This window comes from Heptranchias perlo, chromosome 15, assembly GCF_035084215.1.
Source record: "Heptranchias perlo isolate sHepPer1 chromosome 15, sHepPer1.hap1, whole genome shotgun sequence".
NCBI lineage: Eukaryota > Metazoa > Chordata > Chondrichthyes > Hexanchiformes > Hexanchidae > Heptranchias > Heptranchias perlo.
The window spans coordinates 46,612,202-46,625,643 of NC_090339.1; the positions used below are offsets into that span (position 1 = coordinate 46,612,202).

At 39.9% G+C, this 13,442-nt stretch overlaps 1 protein-coding gene across 1 annotated transcript in view; it reads right to left on the reverse strand.

The window, feature by feature from the left end:
• alg13 (ALG13 UDP-N-acetylglucosaminyltransferase subunit) overlaps positions 1 to 13,442 on the reverse strand; it is a 76,328-nt gene that overhangs the window by 25,976 nt on the left and 36,910 nt on the right. Inside the window, exons 13-18 of the mRNA XM_067996744.1 lie at positions 7,383 to 7,491; positions 6,696 to 6,760; positions 5,416 to 5,516; positions 2,350 to 2,477; positions 1,525 to 1,759; positions 817 to 936 (exon numbers count right to left, since the gene is read on the reverse strand). Coding sequence (XP_067852845.1) covers positions 817 to 936; positions 1,525 to 1,759; positions 2,350 to 2,477; positions 5,416 to 5,516; positions 6,696 to 6,760; positions 7,383 to 7,491 — 758 coding nt within the window. The remainder of the gene's footprint in view (positions 1 to 816; positions 937 to 1,524; positions 1,760 to 2,349; positions 2,478 to 5,415; positions 5,517 to 6,695; positions 6,761 to 7,382; positions 7,492 to 13,442) is intronic.

A 13,442-nucleotide genomic window follows, 5' to 3' on the forward strand; every position in this document is an offset into this window, starting at 1 on the left:
ACATTTCATAATGCATATCATTTTGACTGATATGCTTCCACTCATTCCAATGGGACCTTGAGAATTTCTAAAATGTTAGGACTACCCCTCAGCTCATTTAATTATACAGTAGAAATTTGAGAACACTATTTTAAACTTGAAAATGAAATGATTGCTTCAAATCAACATGCATTAGCTTCTTTGGGACAGTAAACTAGAGATCATAAATGCAGCTCCCAGAGTCAAAAATGACTGAGAAGTTTATAGAATCATAAAAACTTCCAAGTTATTGTTGAATCCCATAAATTATAGGGTTGGGAATGTGAAGATTCATTGGTTGTCTGTCAGGTTGCAGATAGATTCTCAGCTCAGTAAAACTACTATATTCCCTTTATTTATCCAATCACTCAACAAATCTGTACTGACTGATCTTAATTACCACATGCATTTCTAACCACTAATTTTATCTTGTATTGTGAAAGTTTGCTCACAACTATTAGACTAGCTTATCATTCTCCTTGAAGGGAAGTCCTGTACTTTGCATTTCCCCTCCCTCCACTCCACCTTCAAAAGTACAGCCTTCAGTTGCCTGGGTTGATAACATCTTCTGGTTGTCTGTGCATTCCCAGCATTCAGTTTTTTTCTTTTAATACCTACAGAGTCCTCTAGATAAGGAGAAATCAGCTGTATGTACTTGTCTCACCCACCGCAGAATGTTTCAAAAATAGAGTGCCCACTTTAAAAAAAAAACACATCTGCTGGCTAGAATCCTAACCTTAAAAAAAAATCATATAATCTGGCAACACTATTTTAAAACAAAAGTTTAAAACCTATTACCGAGATCTATAGGTGAAATTGTCATAATGTTGATAACACCTCTTTCCTGAGCCAGAAAAGCCATAGATGTAGTCAGGATCAACAAAGCCATGTTGACTTACAAATCGAGTGGCCTGATTCCTGGAGAGGAAAAGGTCAGAAAAACAAAGTTTTTTTTCCCCTCCACACATTTTCTTAACTCACTTAAGACTGGGAATTAATTACTTTCAACAATACCTGTCTTATGATAAAAAAACATGGGCTAGTCACTACAGAGATGCAACCATGTCCCCCTCATTCCCTCTACTTTCCATTTTAACACCCTCCCCCATGGTTGCACAAGTAATTGCATTCAAAAATATTAATTTCATGGTATACAATGGAGTTCCTTTAAAAAGGTGAAGTAACAAGTTTTTCCACTATCCTGGTGACACTTGCATCTATTGCCCTCATTTTATCATGCTCCATTGCAGCTTACAATCAAAATTCCAGAATATTCAATAATCCTCAACCATCACCGGCATCTCCACATCATATTTAATTCACATTTGAGATGGGCCATTATATTCGTGCAAAGGATAACCAACATAACAAATGGGACTGCACAACACCTATAAATTTAAAATTCTATATAACATGACCATTGTTATAATTGACAGCCGCAACTGATTACTTTCCCAAAGTCTAAATCTTAAAAGTCCCAACCCTAAACGTTCACTGTTCGCAAACCTGGATGGAGCATAGTTGTTTCTTCCAGTTCTTTGCGGTGGAGGGACCCTGTACTGGTCATAATGAGCAAAGTTGCCACTTTGAGGTGAAGGAAGGGGAGAAGATCTTCCAGAGGGAAGATTATGTTGCAAACGCGGAGGAAGCACAGACTGACCCCTGCCATAAGCAAATGCCATAAAAACCTGCTTCCCACGAATCTTCTTTATAAATCGTCTGCGAGACTTTGGATCAAGATCTGTAATGATAAAAGGTCAGCAAGTTGAGTATAGAATTGACCAAACACAACAAACGCCCCTGGCGTTAAAAAACACATCTCATGAAAAGCTATTCCAATGCAATTCCCTAAAATGGTCAGTAATTTACTGAATTTTATTATGCAGGATCGTAAGCTGCTTCCACTCTTTTGATTGGGGCGGGGGTGGGAAGTAACAGAGTACAACAGTTTAAATTCAAGAAAACTAATACCAGATTGAATCAAACTGTACTATGGAAATCAACAAACAGACCATAAAACTCCAATGACTGGGAGAGTTGAAGATAAAGCAGCAGAGAAGAAACTAGTACACCAGTTTGGGCCGGATTCACATAAAGGACAGACTGGTGAAATAAATGCTATCCATTTCCTTAAATACTCACCTTATTTTCAAACTCTCAAACTTTGTAGTAACGCAATTTATGTTGATAATTTGATAGTGCCAAAAAAGAAATCTAGTGCTTCGATCGGGACTCAATATGATTTGAGCTGCAAGGCTCCTGCAGTTGACAGGTAGAAGTGAAGCCAAGTTTTGATATTTAATCTATTAATGCATTCTCCTCATTACTAACCTAACTCCGAAACATATCCACTGGGTATCTTCTGGTAGTTGCCACCTTTTCTGTTTGAAACAATACTCCAGGCAGGAACTGGTGTTACTTGAGTCACAGGCTTCAGGTTTGTCAAAGGAACAGTGTGCCTGGGAGTAATTAAAATTATTTTTCACAACAACTTCAAGACAGACCTCAGTGCAATTATTCTAACAAAATCAGCATTTGCTTTTCTCGATATTCTGTTGAGTCTTTTGAAACACATGCTATGCCATTTCTCAATTATTTACCTTGTAACACTTCATTTATTCCACTTAGCAATATAATAGCTATTCCTTTAGGAAAAGTAGTTTAGGCATCTTATGTTCTATATATCTTAAAAACAAAATAACAGTCAATTGGCAAAAATTGTGGGCACTGCTACTTTGCACAAGCTGGCCACAATCACGTCATCCTTCCCAGAGGTACTATAGGGAGGAAGAGCAATGAGAAGACAATGCAATGCTATAAGTTTTTTCTTCTCTCGTCTTGCATATCAACCTTTCTTCACTCCCAAAAGCAGTATCTCCTTGCTGCGGCATGGTTCCACAAGCAGCAACCATCCTCAAATACCCATTTTACATGTGAGCCTTGACCACAGGGCATCACAGGTGAGCTTGAACCTGTCCTCAATTGACATCCACTTCCATCAAGGGAAACTAGACAGCAATCTTTCCCTCCTTAATCCAAGGGCACGAGATCCATTGTAGCACTTCTACCATTGTTGAGATCAGTTAACTCAACGTGGACCAGAGATCAGACTTGGAACCGTCTTGCTCCGTATAGCTTAACTGTTCACTGAATAATCATGGGGCACGCAAAGTTGTATTTCTACACAACACAGGAAATATACAGCAAGTCCATCAACATCTATAAGCAAAGACAAGTTAGTGTTTGGGAATAATCCTTTGTCACAATTCAAAACTGAAAGATAAGCATGCAGTTAATGGGATTGAAGAAAAAAAGAGGAACTATAACCATCAACCCAAATCAGACAGAAGACATTAATTGGTTAAATAAACTGCAAACTAAACAGAAAAAGTATAAAAAACTTAAAAACCCACCACCAAGCACCTCTTCCTTCCACTTTGTTTTATGTGCTTATGTTCATATATCTAGGATGAGAATAGGCCATCTGCCATTCCCCATCCTTCAGTGATTTTATTTCTGTTCGAGATTACCCCTCTCCCCAAAAACACTAGGCAAAAAGATACCTGTAGCCAAATCAACAGGCCACTGTTAAAAATTCCTCTCTAGCACTTAATGAGTCAGGTGTGCCCCAGATCCATTGAATTTCTTCCAGAATAATTTTCTCTTGCTGTGATCACCTAGTTTTCCAGAAATCTATCTCACGCTTTCTTGAAGGATTGTGTAGTATCAGTTGTCAATGCCTCTCCTTGAATCCTGTTCCACAGGTTGATCACCCTCCAGGAACAGTAAAGCTTCCAGGCTTCTCTTACTCCCTGCTTCCTCAGTTTGTATGAGCGACGTTGTTTCACCCAAACCATCACCTCAAACACACTATATGCACACTGTCCATGCCTTTAGGAATCTTGGATCAGATGCCCTCTAGGTCTCCAACTTTCCAGTAAGTATAAATCCAAAACATCAAGTCTATCTTCATAGCTCAATGATCTTAGGCTGGGAATCATCCTTAGTGTCGTTCTCTCGAGACTCAATGTCCATCCTGAGGTAGGGGAACCTAACTGGTCACAATATTCCAAATGAGGCCTTACTAAAGCTGTAATAATCCATGACTGAAATGTACCCAAATTATTGTCTTTTCTCTTTAGAGATGCTGATTGACCTCATGTATATCCAGCATTCTTGGTTTATTCATTTTATTCCCTTTCTTTTTAAGAAGAATATCTGGCCTAAAAAAAAATTGCTTTTAAATGTGGTAATAATCACTTAATGGGCAGCCTAGACTGAAAATTGCTCTCATTTCCTCTACATTGAGATGTACCAAAGCAAGCAAAAGTATGCATAACTGGCTATTCAGGGAAGAGAAAACCCAACAGCACCACAGCAACAGCTACACTACCTAACCCACAAAAGGATTGTCTAGATGCAGGTCTCAAGTTGCAAAAATTATATAATGTCAGGTATTTTCAATACAAAGCTACAGTACTCTTATCATGGAGAGGTAGTCATGGAGACTGTGGCAACACTAGTAAGATGCAACAATCCCTTATTGATCAATGCGAAGTGCAAAGCAAAGGCTGTCTAATGACAGTCAACATTTTGCAGCAATTCACACTAGGTGGTTTATAAGAGCAGTTAGTGATCAATAGACACGCCAGGAGATGACTGGCAAAAATGGAAGCTTGTCTGCTTGGTTAGGGAATGAAGCTTGGCTTTTTTATTTTTTCGTGTAGGGTGGGTGGGGAGGGGAGAAATTGAAGAAGGGATGCAAGAAAGTAAAGCAAGCTAGCTCTATTATGACCAACTTTCCCCCATTACTGGTATCGCTAATATATATGTCAGATTTGGCAGTACAGTACTAAAGCTGAGTTTAAGTGTAAAAAAGACGTAAAACTTAACATTTTGAAGTTGTTTCAAGTTGAGATGATTTTATGTTTTACAGAACCCATTACCTCACATTCTTACATTGAGGTGCCATTACCCTCGTATACTTAAAACTGTTTGAAGCCAACCTGGTATATGTCTGAACAAGTGCACTTGTTTCAATGTGCTTCCTATTAACTTCATACCATATTAATATTCTCCATTAACTATGTTTATTTCATAAAAAAAGTAATTGAAAAATATAGATTTGGACTCAATTGTTTTGGCAACTGCCATCTAGCAGTTTCATTTTTCCCCCAGTGTAGAATTAAGATTCACAATCAAAATTACAATTTGGTACAATTCCAATTATATTTCCTGCTTCCAGGAGATGGTGCTCATTATACACTAACTAACCAAGTACCCTACCCTTAAGGGAGGGAACACAAAGGTCAGTTTCTACTGTGGCTACAATTACGTAACTTGGTGACATTACAACAGTCACATTTTTGTAATTAAGAAAAACTATGGGAAACTAACTTTTCAGCTAGCTCTTCTATGAAGACGGTCACTGAGTTGCCATCTTGTCCTGCTTCTTGTATATGAGCATTGTAGTATTTTCCTCCTTGCTCAAGTTTCACCTATGGAGAGATACTTTTTTGAATCAGTAGGTGCCTGATGTTAAAATACAAATTATGTAACTGGATTAATTTGGTCTATTCTACAGAATTAGATGTTAAAAAAAACTGGAAGCAACTGTTACATGTTGCTTACAGTTTCTTAACCAGTAAGCTTTTAACATGCATTAGGAAGCAGAATAAGGATGCCAAAAAAATTGCCATATATAAAACTGGAACTGTATGAGGCAGAATAAGGACATTATACTAGTTCTTAAAACTTTAACTTTTGAAGCAACGTTTAGCCAATTGTAACACAATTTCCTATTTCTATTCCCTATCCATCTCTCCAACCTTATTTAAAAAGGTGATGAAATGTGGATGTGTGCTTATGCTCAGCCCCAGAGAGTTCCTGATTTCAGCCAAGGGAGAAATGACTGGGGCAATCGTGCACCTTATGAAGTGGCACTGTAAAAGGCATGGGACCTGGTGATGTTCCCACATCAATACAAGGCTCACTTAAATATTTGAACTTTTTTGAAAACCTAAGTCAGTGGTTCATCTATTTCCAACTTTGCCAGCCTCCTATTCACACTGATTAGCTGGTCATTTCTCTCATTTGCCATTTGTGGGACCATTGTGGCTGTTGCCTACAACAGTTCAAAAAGTTATTCATGTGACATGCTTTGGGATGCCCCAAGGATATGAAGGAGCCATATAAATGCAAGTTCTTTCTTTTACAAAAAGTCAATGTCAGACATGATTGATTTAAGGAATCTTACACCACCAGGTTATAGTCCAACAGTTTTATTTGAAAATCACAAGCTGTCAGAGCTTTCCTCCTTCGTCAGGTGAGTGAGAGAACCTCTCACTCACCTGACGAAGGAGGTAAGCTCCAACAGCTTGTGATTTTCAAATAAAACTGTTGGACTATAACCTGGTGGTGTAAGATTCCTTAAATTTGTCCACCCCAGTCCATCACCAGCATCTCCACATCAAGACATGATTGAGGCAGTCACTGCTAACACAGAATAAAAACAGGAGAAAGCAACTTCTGGACAACCACAGCCACCAACAGCTTTAAAAAGGGTGGCCACAAAAACTTCAGTAATTTCTTACCAATTAAAACAAGCATTTTAATCAAAATGTATTAAACACATTAACATTGCTAAATATATTGCTCAGTTCCTGACAGTAACTCACCTGACATTTGTCCCCTAAGCAGTATTGCCTTCCAGAAACCACCATATAATCCACCTTCTGCTGCTCTGTAACAAGAATAAAACCAATCTGATGCCTTGCAAAATGCAACACAAACCTGATTAGTCACTTGGCATGAGAGATTTACCTTACTGCCTCACCAAAAAAGCATACTAATCAATCTGCATGTATACTTTAAGGTAGCATCCATTTATTAACAGAAAACCTACTAACGTGGTGCTGTTTCTGACCAAATATCAGGAGTAGACATAATTCAACTGGTACTAGTCAGAGAAAATGACTAGGATAGCAGGGTTTTGAAGTGCAATTTCCTGCATCCTGGTATTTTGTTTTTTGGTACACAACTGTCATTTATCCCAACAAAAATCAAATACCCAACCAGCAGCAGCGGATTTCCAGTCCTGCTACATAGACACGGTTTTGTGGGTTCTAGTTATGCCATCAGGAGTCAGATACAGGTTGACTGTAGGGATGTCTTCATTAGCATTTTAAAACCATTACATTAGTAATTCTAGATCGAACAGGATCTTGTCACAATTGCTCTTTCGACATTAGAATTAGCTGTGCTGAGTTATTTAAATACCTTTAGGCCTTTGGCTAAGTTTACGTGCACCTTCCCTACTCTCCCCAAATCTAAGAAAATGTGGCACCACTATTTATGGCTTATACCTTTCCTGCTATCGAGCCAAACATCAAACTCCACATTGCGGTAAATTTCTGAATCCAATGCCTTCAACACCTTAAAGGGAAATGGCATCTTTGACGGGCTATCCACAGTCTGAAATACAGAAATCAATTGAAAGCTGGAACCAAGAAAACTGCCCCAAAAGGTGACAGTAAGTGCTCTGAATCAGAAGTGTTAATACAGAAATAAAATCTTAACATGCAATCATAACTCATATCCCTAACAAGCAAAACAGTTCAACATTTTCAATACTGGACGCCTCTAGTTTGATTGAGCAGAATTTTAAACAAAAATGTAGAAATTCAGTAAGAGTTTGAAACTGAAATTATTTCAAAATGAAATTGGGTCACTTTCACCATACCAGTGGTAGTCATACAGCACAACTCATCTTGTTTACATGAACATTGAAAGATTTTTAAAAAAACTTGGAACAAAATAGGAATGAAGCAAGATCACTGTAGGCTGGCTGGGAACAGAAGTCAAAAATTTGTAAAAGGTAAATTAATATAGGTCTGGGGTCAAAATTCAAAAGCTGAAATTAACAGTGTTCACATATGACTTTCCCTATTCCACACTTAGTTATTTTACAAATAAAAACCAATGTTGGTCTACAAACTGACACATCATCCATTCCATCCTCAACTTTCTTAAAAACGTAAAGCTCTAAATCCCCAGAAAAGAGTCCTTTACTCAAGCTAAGCATAGATTCAGAAGCAAACAAAGATGAGTCATGAAGGACTACTTATTAAAAGGTGCAATTAACCTTTTCATTACTTCTCCACATAATTGAGATCAGGTCAAAGCACACTTTGGAAGGTTGGGCAGATCTATCTGGTTGGACCACAGCCAAAGCCTTGGTAACAGTCAAAACACATCTGTTCAAATTAGACAATATCTGATGTGTGTACATGACATAATTAACTGTGGCCGACCAGACTGAAACCAGTTTTTCCAAAACCAACCAACAATTGTAATCCTTAGGGAAGGGATATGTTTCAGAACATGGCTGAAGCAAAATTCTTTCACAAAACATGTGGCAACTCAAGTTGGAGTTTTAGTTTTTAAGTTTCAGAATGGAGGCCAGCTGTGTGCACATTGTGGAGTGGAAAATAAACCATTATTTGAACAAAAGTAAACTGGAAGCAAAGGGCATTGCAGTAGATTAAATCATAATTTGTAGAAAATAACTTTAAACCTTTTAGCTTCTGTAGTACTTATTGTTTGGAGATTTGAAGACTACATCACAGATATTAAAACATTTAATTAGCACAAGAGCAATTGAAAACATAGAACAAGGGTTATCATTAGCACTGAAGAATAGTTATGATGATATAACATGTTTGACGTGTGTATATGACACAATTAACTGTGGCCAACCAGACTAAAGCCACTTTTTCCAAATCTGGGACCAGTTCTGGGGCAGGAGGGATCTGTTGAAGATGGACAGGTTGCACCTCAACAGAGCTGGGACCAATGTCCTCACAGGGAGGTTAACTAGCACTGTGGGGGAGGATTTAAACTAATTTGGCAAGGGGATGGGCACCAGGATGAAACATTAGAGAGGAGATCCAAGGTGCACAGAGGGCTGGAAGGGACAAAAAGCACTAGAGTATAGAATAATTCAGAAATAGGAGGAATCAGACAGGGGGCAAATGCGAGGCAATCTAAGATGAGTTTAGAGTGCATGTATGTAAATGCACATAGCGTGGTAAATAAGATTGGTGAGCTGCAGGCTCAAGTTGCCACATGGGACTATGATATAGTGGCGATCAGAGACCTGGCTCAAAGAAGGGAGGTTTGGGTACTTAATATTCCTGGCTACAAGGTATTCAAAAAAGATAGGGAAGGAAAGAAAGGATTGGGGGGGGGGGGGGGTAATGGCAGAATTGTTCAAAGAAACTATTATAGCACTGGATGATATAGTTGAGGGGTCAAAGACAGAATCTATTTGGTTAGAATTAAGGAACAATAGAGAAGTGATTACACTACAGGGTGTATACTATAGGCCACCAAATAGTAATAAGGAGATAGAGGTGCAAATTTGCAAGCAAATTACAGAAAGATGCAACAGCTAGTGATAATGGAGGACTTCAGTTGTCCTATTATAAACTGGGACAGTAACAATGCAAGGGCAAAGAGGGGGAGAAATTCCTGAAATGTGCACAAGAGAACTTTCTTGAACAGTGTGTTTCCAGTCCAACAAGGAAGGAAGCAGTGCTGGATCTGTTTCTAGGGAACGAAGTGGAACAAGTGGCGCCTGTTTCACTGAGCGCATTTGGGGAACAGCAATCATAATATTAGGTTTACAACAGTTATGAACATGACAAGGAACAATCAAATTTGAAAATACTTAACTGGAGGAGGGCTAATTTCAGTGAGTGATAGAGATCTTGCCCAGGTGGATTAGAATCAAAAATTGGTAGGCGAAACAATAACCAAATAATGGAAAGCCTTCAAGGAGGAGTTGGTTTGGGTACAGAGTACACATTACTACGAAGGGGAAAGGAAGGGCATCCAAATCTAGAGCTCTCTGGATGACTAGAGAAAGATTAAAATGAGGTTTATGACAAACACAAGGTTCATAATACAGTAGTCAACCAGGCTGAATACAGGAAGTACAGAGGAGATCTAAAAAGGGAATAAGAGGGGCAAAAAGAGTGTATGACAATAGATTAGCAGCTAACATAAAAGGAACACAAAAATCTTTTATAAATAGTAAAAAGGGTAGTCAAAGGGTGGGACCGATTAGGGACAAAAAAGATAATCTTGTAGAGGCAGAGGACATGGCTGAGGCAAGGTCAGTTTGGGTTCCGCCAGGAACACTCTGCTCCAGACATCATTACAAACCTGGTCCAAACATGGACAAAAGAACTGAATTCCAGAGGTGAGGTGAGTGTGACTGCCTTTGACATCCAAGCAGCATGTGACAGAGTGTGGCATCAAGGACCCCTAGTAAAATTGAAGTCAATGGAAATTGGGAAAACTCTAGTGGCTGGAGTCATACCAGCACAAAGGAAGATGGTAGTGGTTGTGGAGGCTAATCATCTCAGCCCTAGGACACTGCTGCAGGAGTTCCTCAGGGTAGTGTCCTAGGCCAAATCATCTTCAGCTGCTTCATCAGTGACCTTCCCTCCATCATAAGGTCAGAAATGGGGATGTTCGCTGATGATTGCACAGTGTTCAGTTTTATTCTCAACCCTTCAGATAATGAAGCAGTCCGTGCTTGCTTGCAGCAAGACCTGGACAACATCCAGGCTTGGGCTCATAAGTGGCAAGTAACATTTGCGCCAGACAAGTGCCAGGCCATCTCCAACAAGAGAGTCTAACCACGTCCCCTTGACATTCAACAGCATTACCATCACCAAACCCCCCAACCATCAACATCCTGGGGGTCACCATTGACCAGAAACTAGACGAGCCACATAAATACTGTGGCTACAAGAGCTACTGAGGCTGGGTATTCTATGGCGAGTGACTCACTTGCTGACTCCCCAAAGCCTTTCCACCATCTATAAAGGCACAAGTCAGGAGTGTGATGGAATACTCTCCACTTGCCTGGATGAGTGCAGCTCCAACACAAGAAGCTCGACATCCAGGACAAAGCAGCCCGCTTGACTGGCACCCCATCCACACCCTAAACATTCACTCCCTCCACCACCGGTGCAACGTGGCTGCAGTGCGTACCATCTACAAGATGCACTGCAGCAACTCGCCAAGGCTTCTTTGACAGCACCTCCCAAACCCACGACCTCTACCACCTAGAAGGACAAGAACAAGGGCAGCAGGCGCATGGGAACAGCAACACCTGCACGTTCCCCTCCAAGTCATATACCATCCTGACTTGGAAATATAATCGCCTTTCCTTCATCGTCACTAGGTCAAAATCCTGGAACTCCCTACCTAACACCACTGTGGGAGTACCTTCACCACATGGACTGCAGTAGTTGAAGGTGATGGCTCACCACCTTCTCAAGGGCAATTAGGGATGGGTAATAAATGCTGGCCTTGCCGGTGATGCCCACATCCCATGAATGAGTAAAAATGAATACTTTGCATATGTCTTCACTAGAGAAGAGGTTGCTGCCATTGTAGCAGTAAAGGAGGAGGTAGTAACAACATTGAATAAGATTAAAAATAAAGGAGGTTCTTAAAAGGTTGGCAGTACTCAAAGTAGAAAAGGTCACCTGGTCCAGATGGGATTCATCCTACGTTGCTGAGGGAAAGGTGGAAATTGCAGAGGTTCTGGCCACAATCTTCCAATCCTCCTTAGATCTGATGACAGTTCTGGAAGATTGGACTATTGCAAATATTACACCCCTATTCAAAAAAGGGGAGGGGGGGGGGAAACCTGGCAATTACTGGCCAGTTAGCCTAACTTCAATGGTGGGGTAACTGAGAAACAATAATCCAGGACAAAATTAACTGGCACTTGCAAAAGTATGGGCTAATAAATGAAAGTCAGCACAGATTTGTTAAAGGAAAATCTTATTTGACTAACTTGATTGAGTTCTTTGATGAAGTAATGGAGAGGGTTGATGAGGGTAGTGCAGTTGGTGTATATGGGCTTGCAAAAGGCATTTGATAAAGTACCACATAATAGACCTGCTGGCAAAATTAGAGCCCATGGGATTAAAGGGACAGTGGCAGTGCAGATACAAAATTGGCTAAGGGACAGAAAGCAGAGAGTAGTGGTGAAGAGTTGTTTCAGACTGGAGGGAAGTATACAGTGGTGTTCCCCTGGGGGTCAGTATTAGGACCACTGCTCTTTGACATATATATTAATGACCTGGACTTGGGTATAGAGGGTACAATTTCAAAGTTTGCAGATGACACAAAACTCAAATGTTTTAAACAATGTGGAGGATAGTAACAAGACTTCAGGAGGACCGGTGAAATTTATCACAAGTGTGAAGTGATTCATTTTGGTAGGAAGAATGAGAGGCAATATAAACTAAATGGTACAATTTTAAAGGGAATGCAGGGAGAGAGAGATCTGGGGGTGTATGTACACAAATCTCTGAAGGTGGTAGGACAAGAAGGCTGTTAAAAAAGCATATGGGATCCTGGGCTTTATTAATGGAGGCATAGAGTACAAAAGCAAGGAAGTTATGCTAAACCTTTATAAAACATTGGTTAGGCCATGGCTGGAGTATTGTGTTCAATTCTGGGCACCACACTTCAGGAAAGCTGTCAAGGTTTAGAGAGTGCAGAAGAGATTTATTAGAATGATACCAAGGATGAGGGACTTTAGTTATGTGGGGAGACTAGAGAAGCTAGGGTTGTTCTCTTTAGAGCAGAGAAGGTTAAGGGGAGGTTTAATAAAGATGCTCAAAATCATGAAGGATTTTGATAGAGTAAACAAAGAGAAACTGTTTCCAGTGGCAGAAGGGTCAGTAACTAGAGGACACAGATTGAAGGTGATCAGCAAAAGAGCCAGAGGCAACATGAGGAAACATTTTTTATGCAGTGAGTTGTAATGCTCTGGAATGCACTGCCTGAAAGTATGGTGGAAGCAGATTCAATAGTAACTTTCAAAAGGGAGTTGGATAAATACTTGAAGAAAAAATTTTACAGAGCTTTGGGAAAAGGGCAGGGGAATGGGACTGATTTGGATAGCTCTTTTGTGGAGCCGACACAGGCACGAAGGGCCAAATAGCCTCCTCCTGTGCTGTACCTACTATGAACATCTAACAACACATTATGCAATATCCTACAAAGGCACTTGGTGTTCAGTCCTGCAATGCAGCATTTAAGTTTGGGACAAGGAACATTTGCAAAGGATACTACAAAGTATTATGCAAAACCAAAGTAAAGCCTGCCATCAGCTTGGTCAGTGGCAGCACTCTCACTCAAGGACTTGAGCACACAACATGTGCGGGCAATCCAGTGTAGTCAGCCAGGATGAGAAATGAAAGAGCCATATCCCAGAAATGTGCTCACAGTAATTAATTTCTTTATTCTATTTTAGATTTGGTTTTGTCATTAAAGATGTAGTCATTTGGGATACTTAATTTATATATACATCTAGTGATGCACCAGGAATA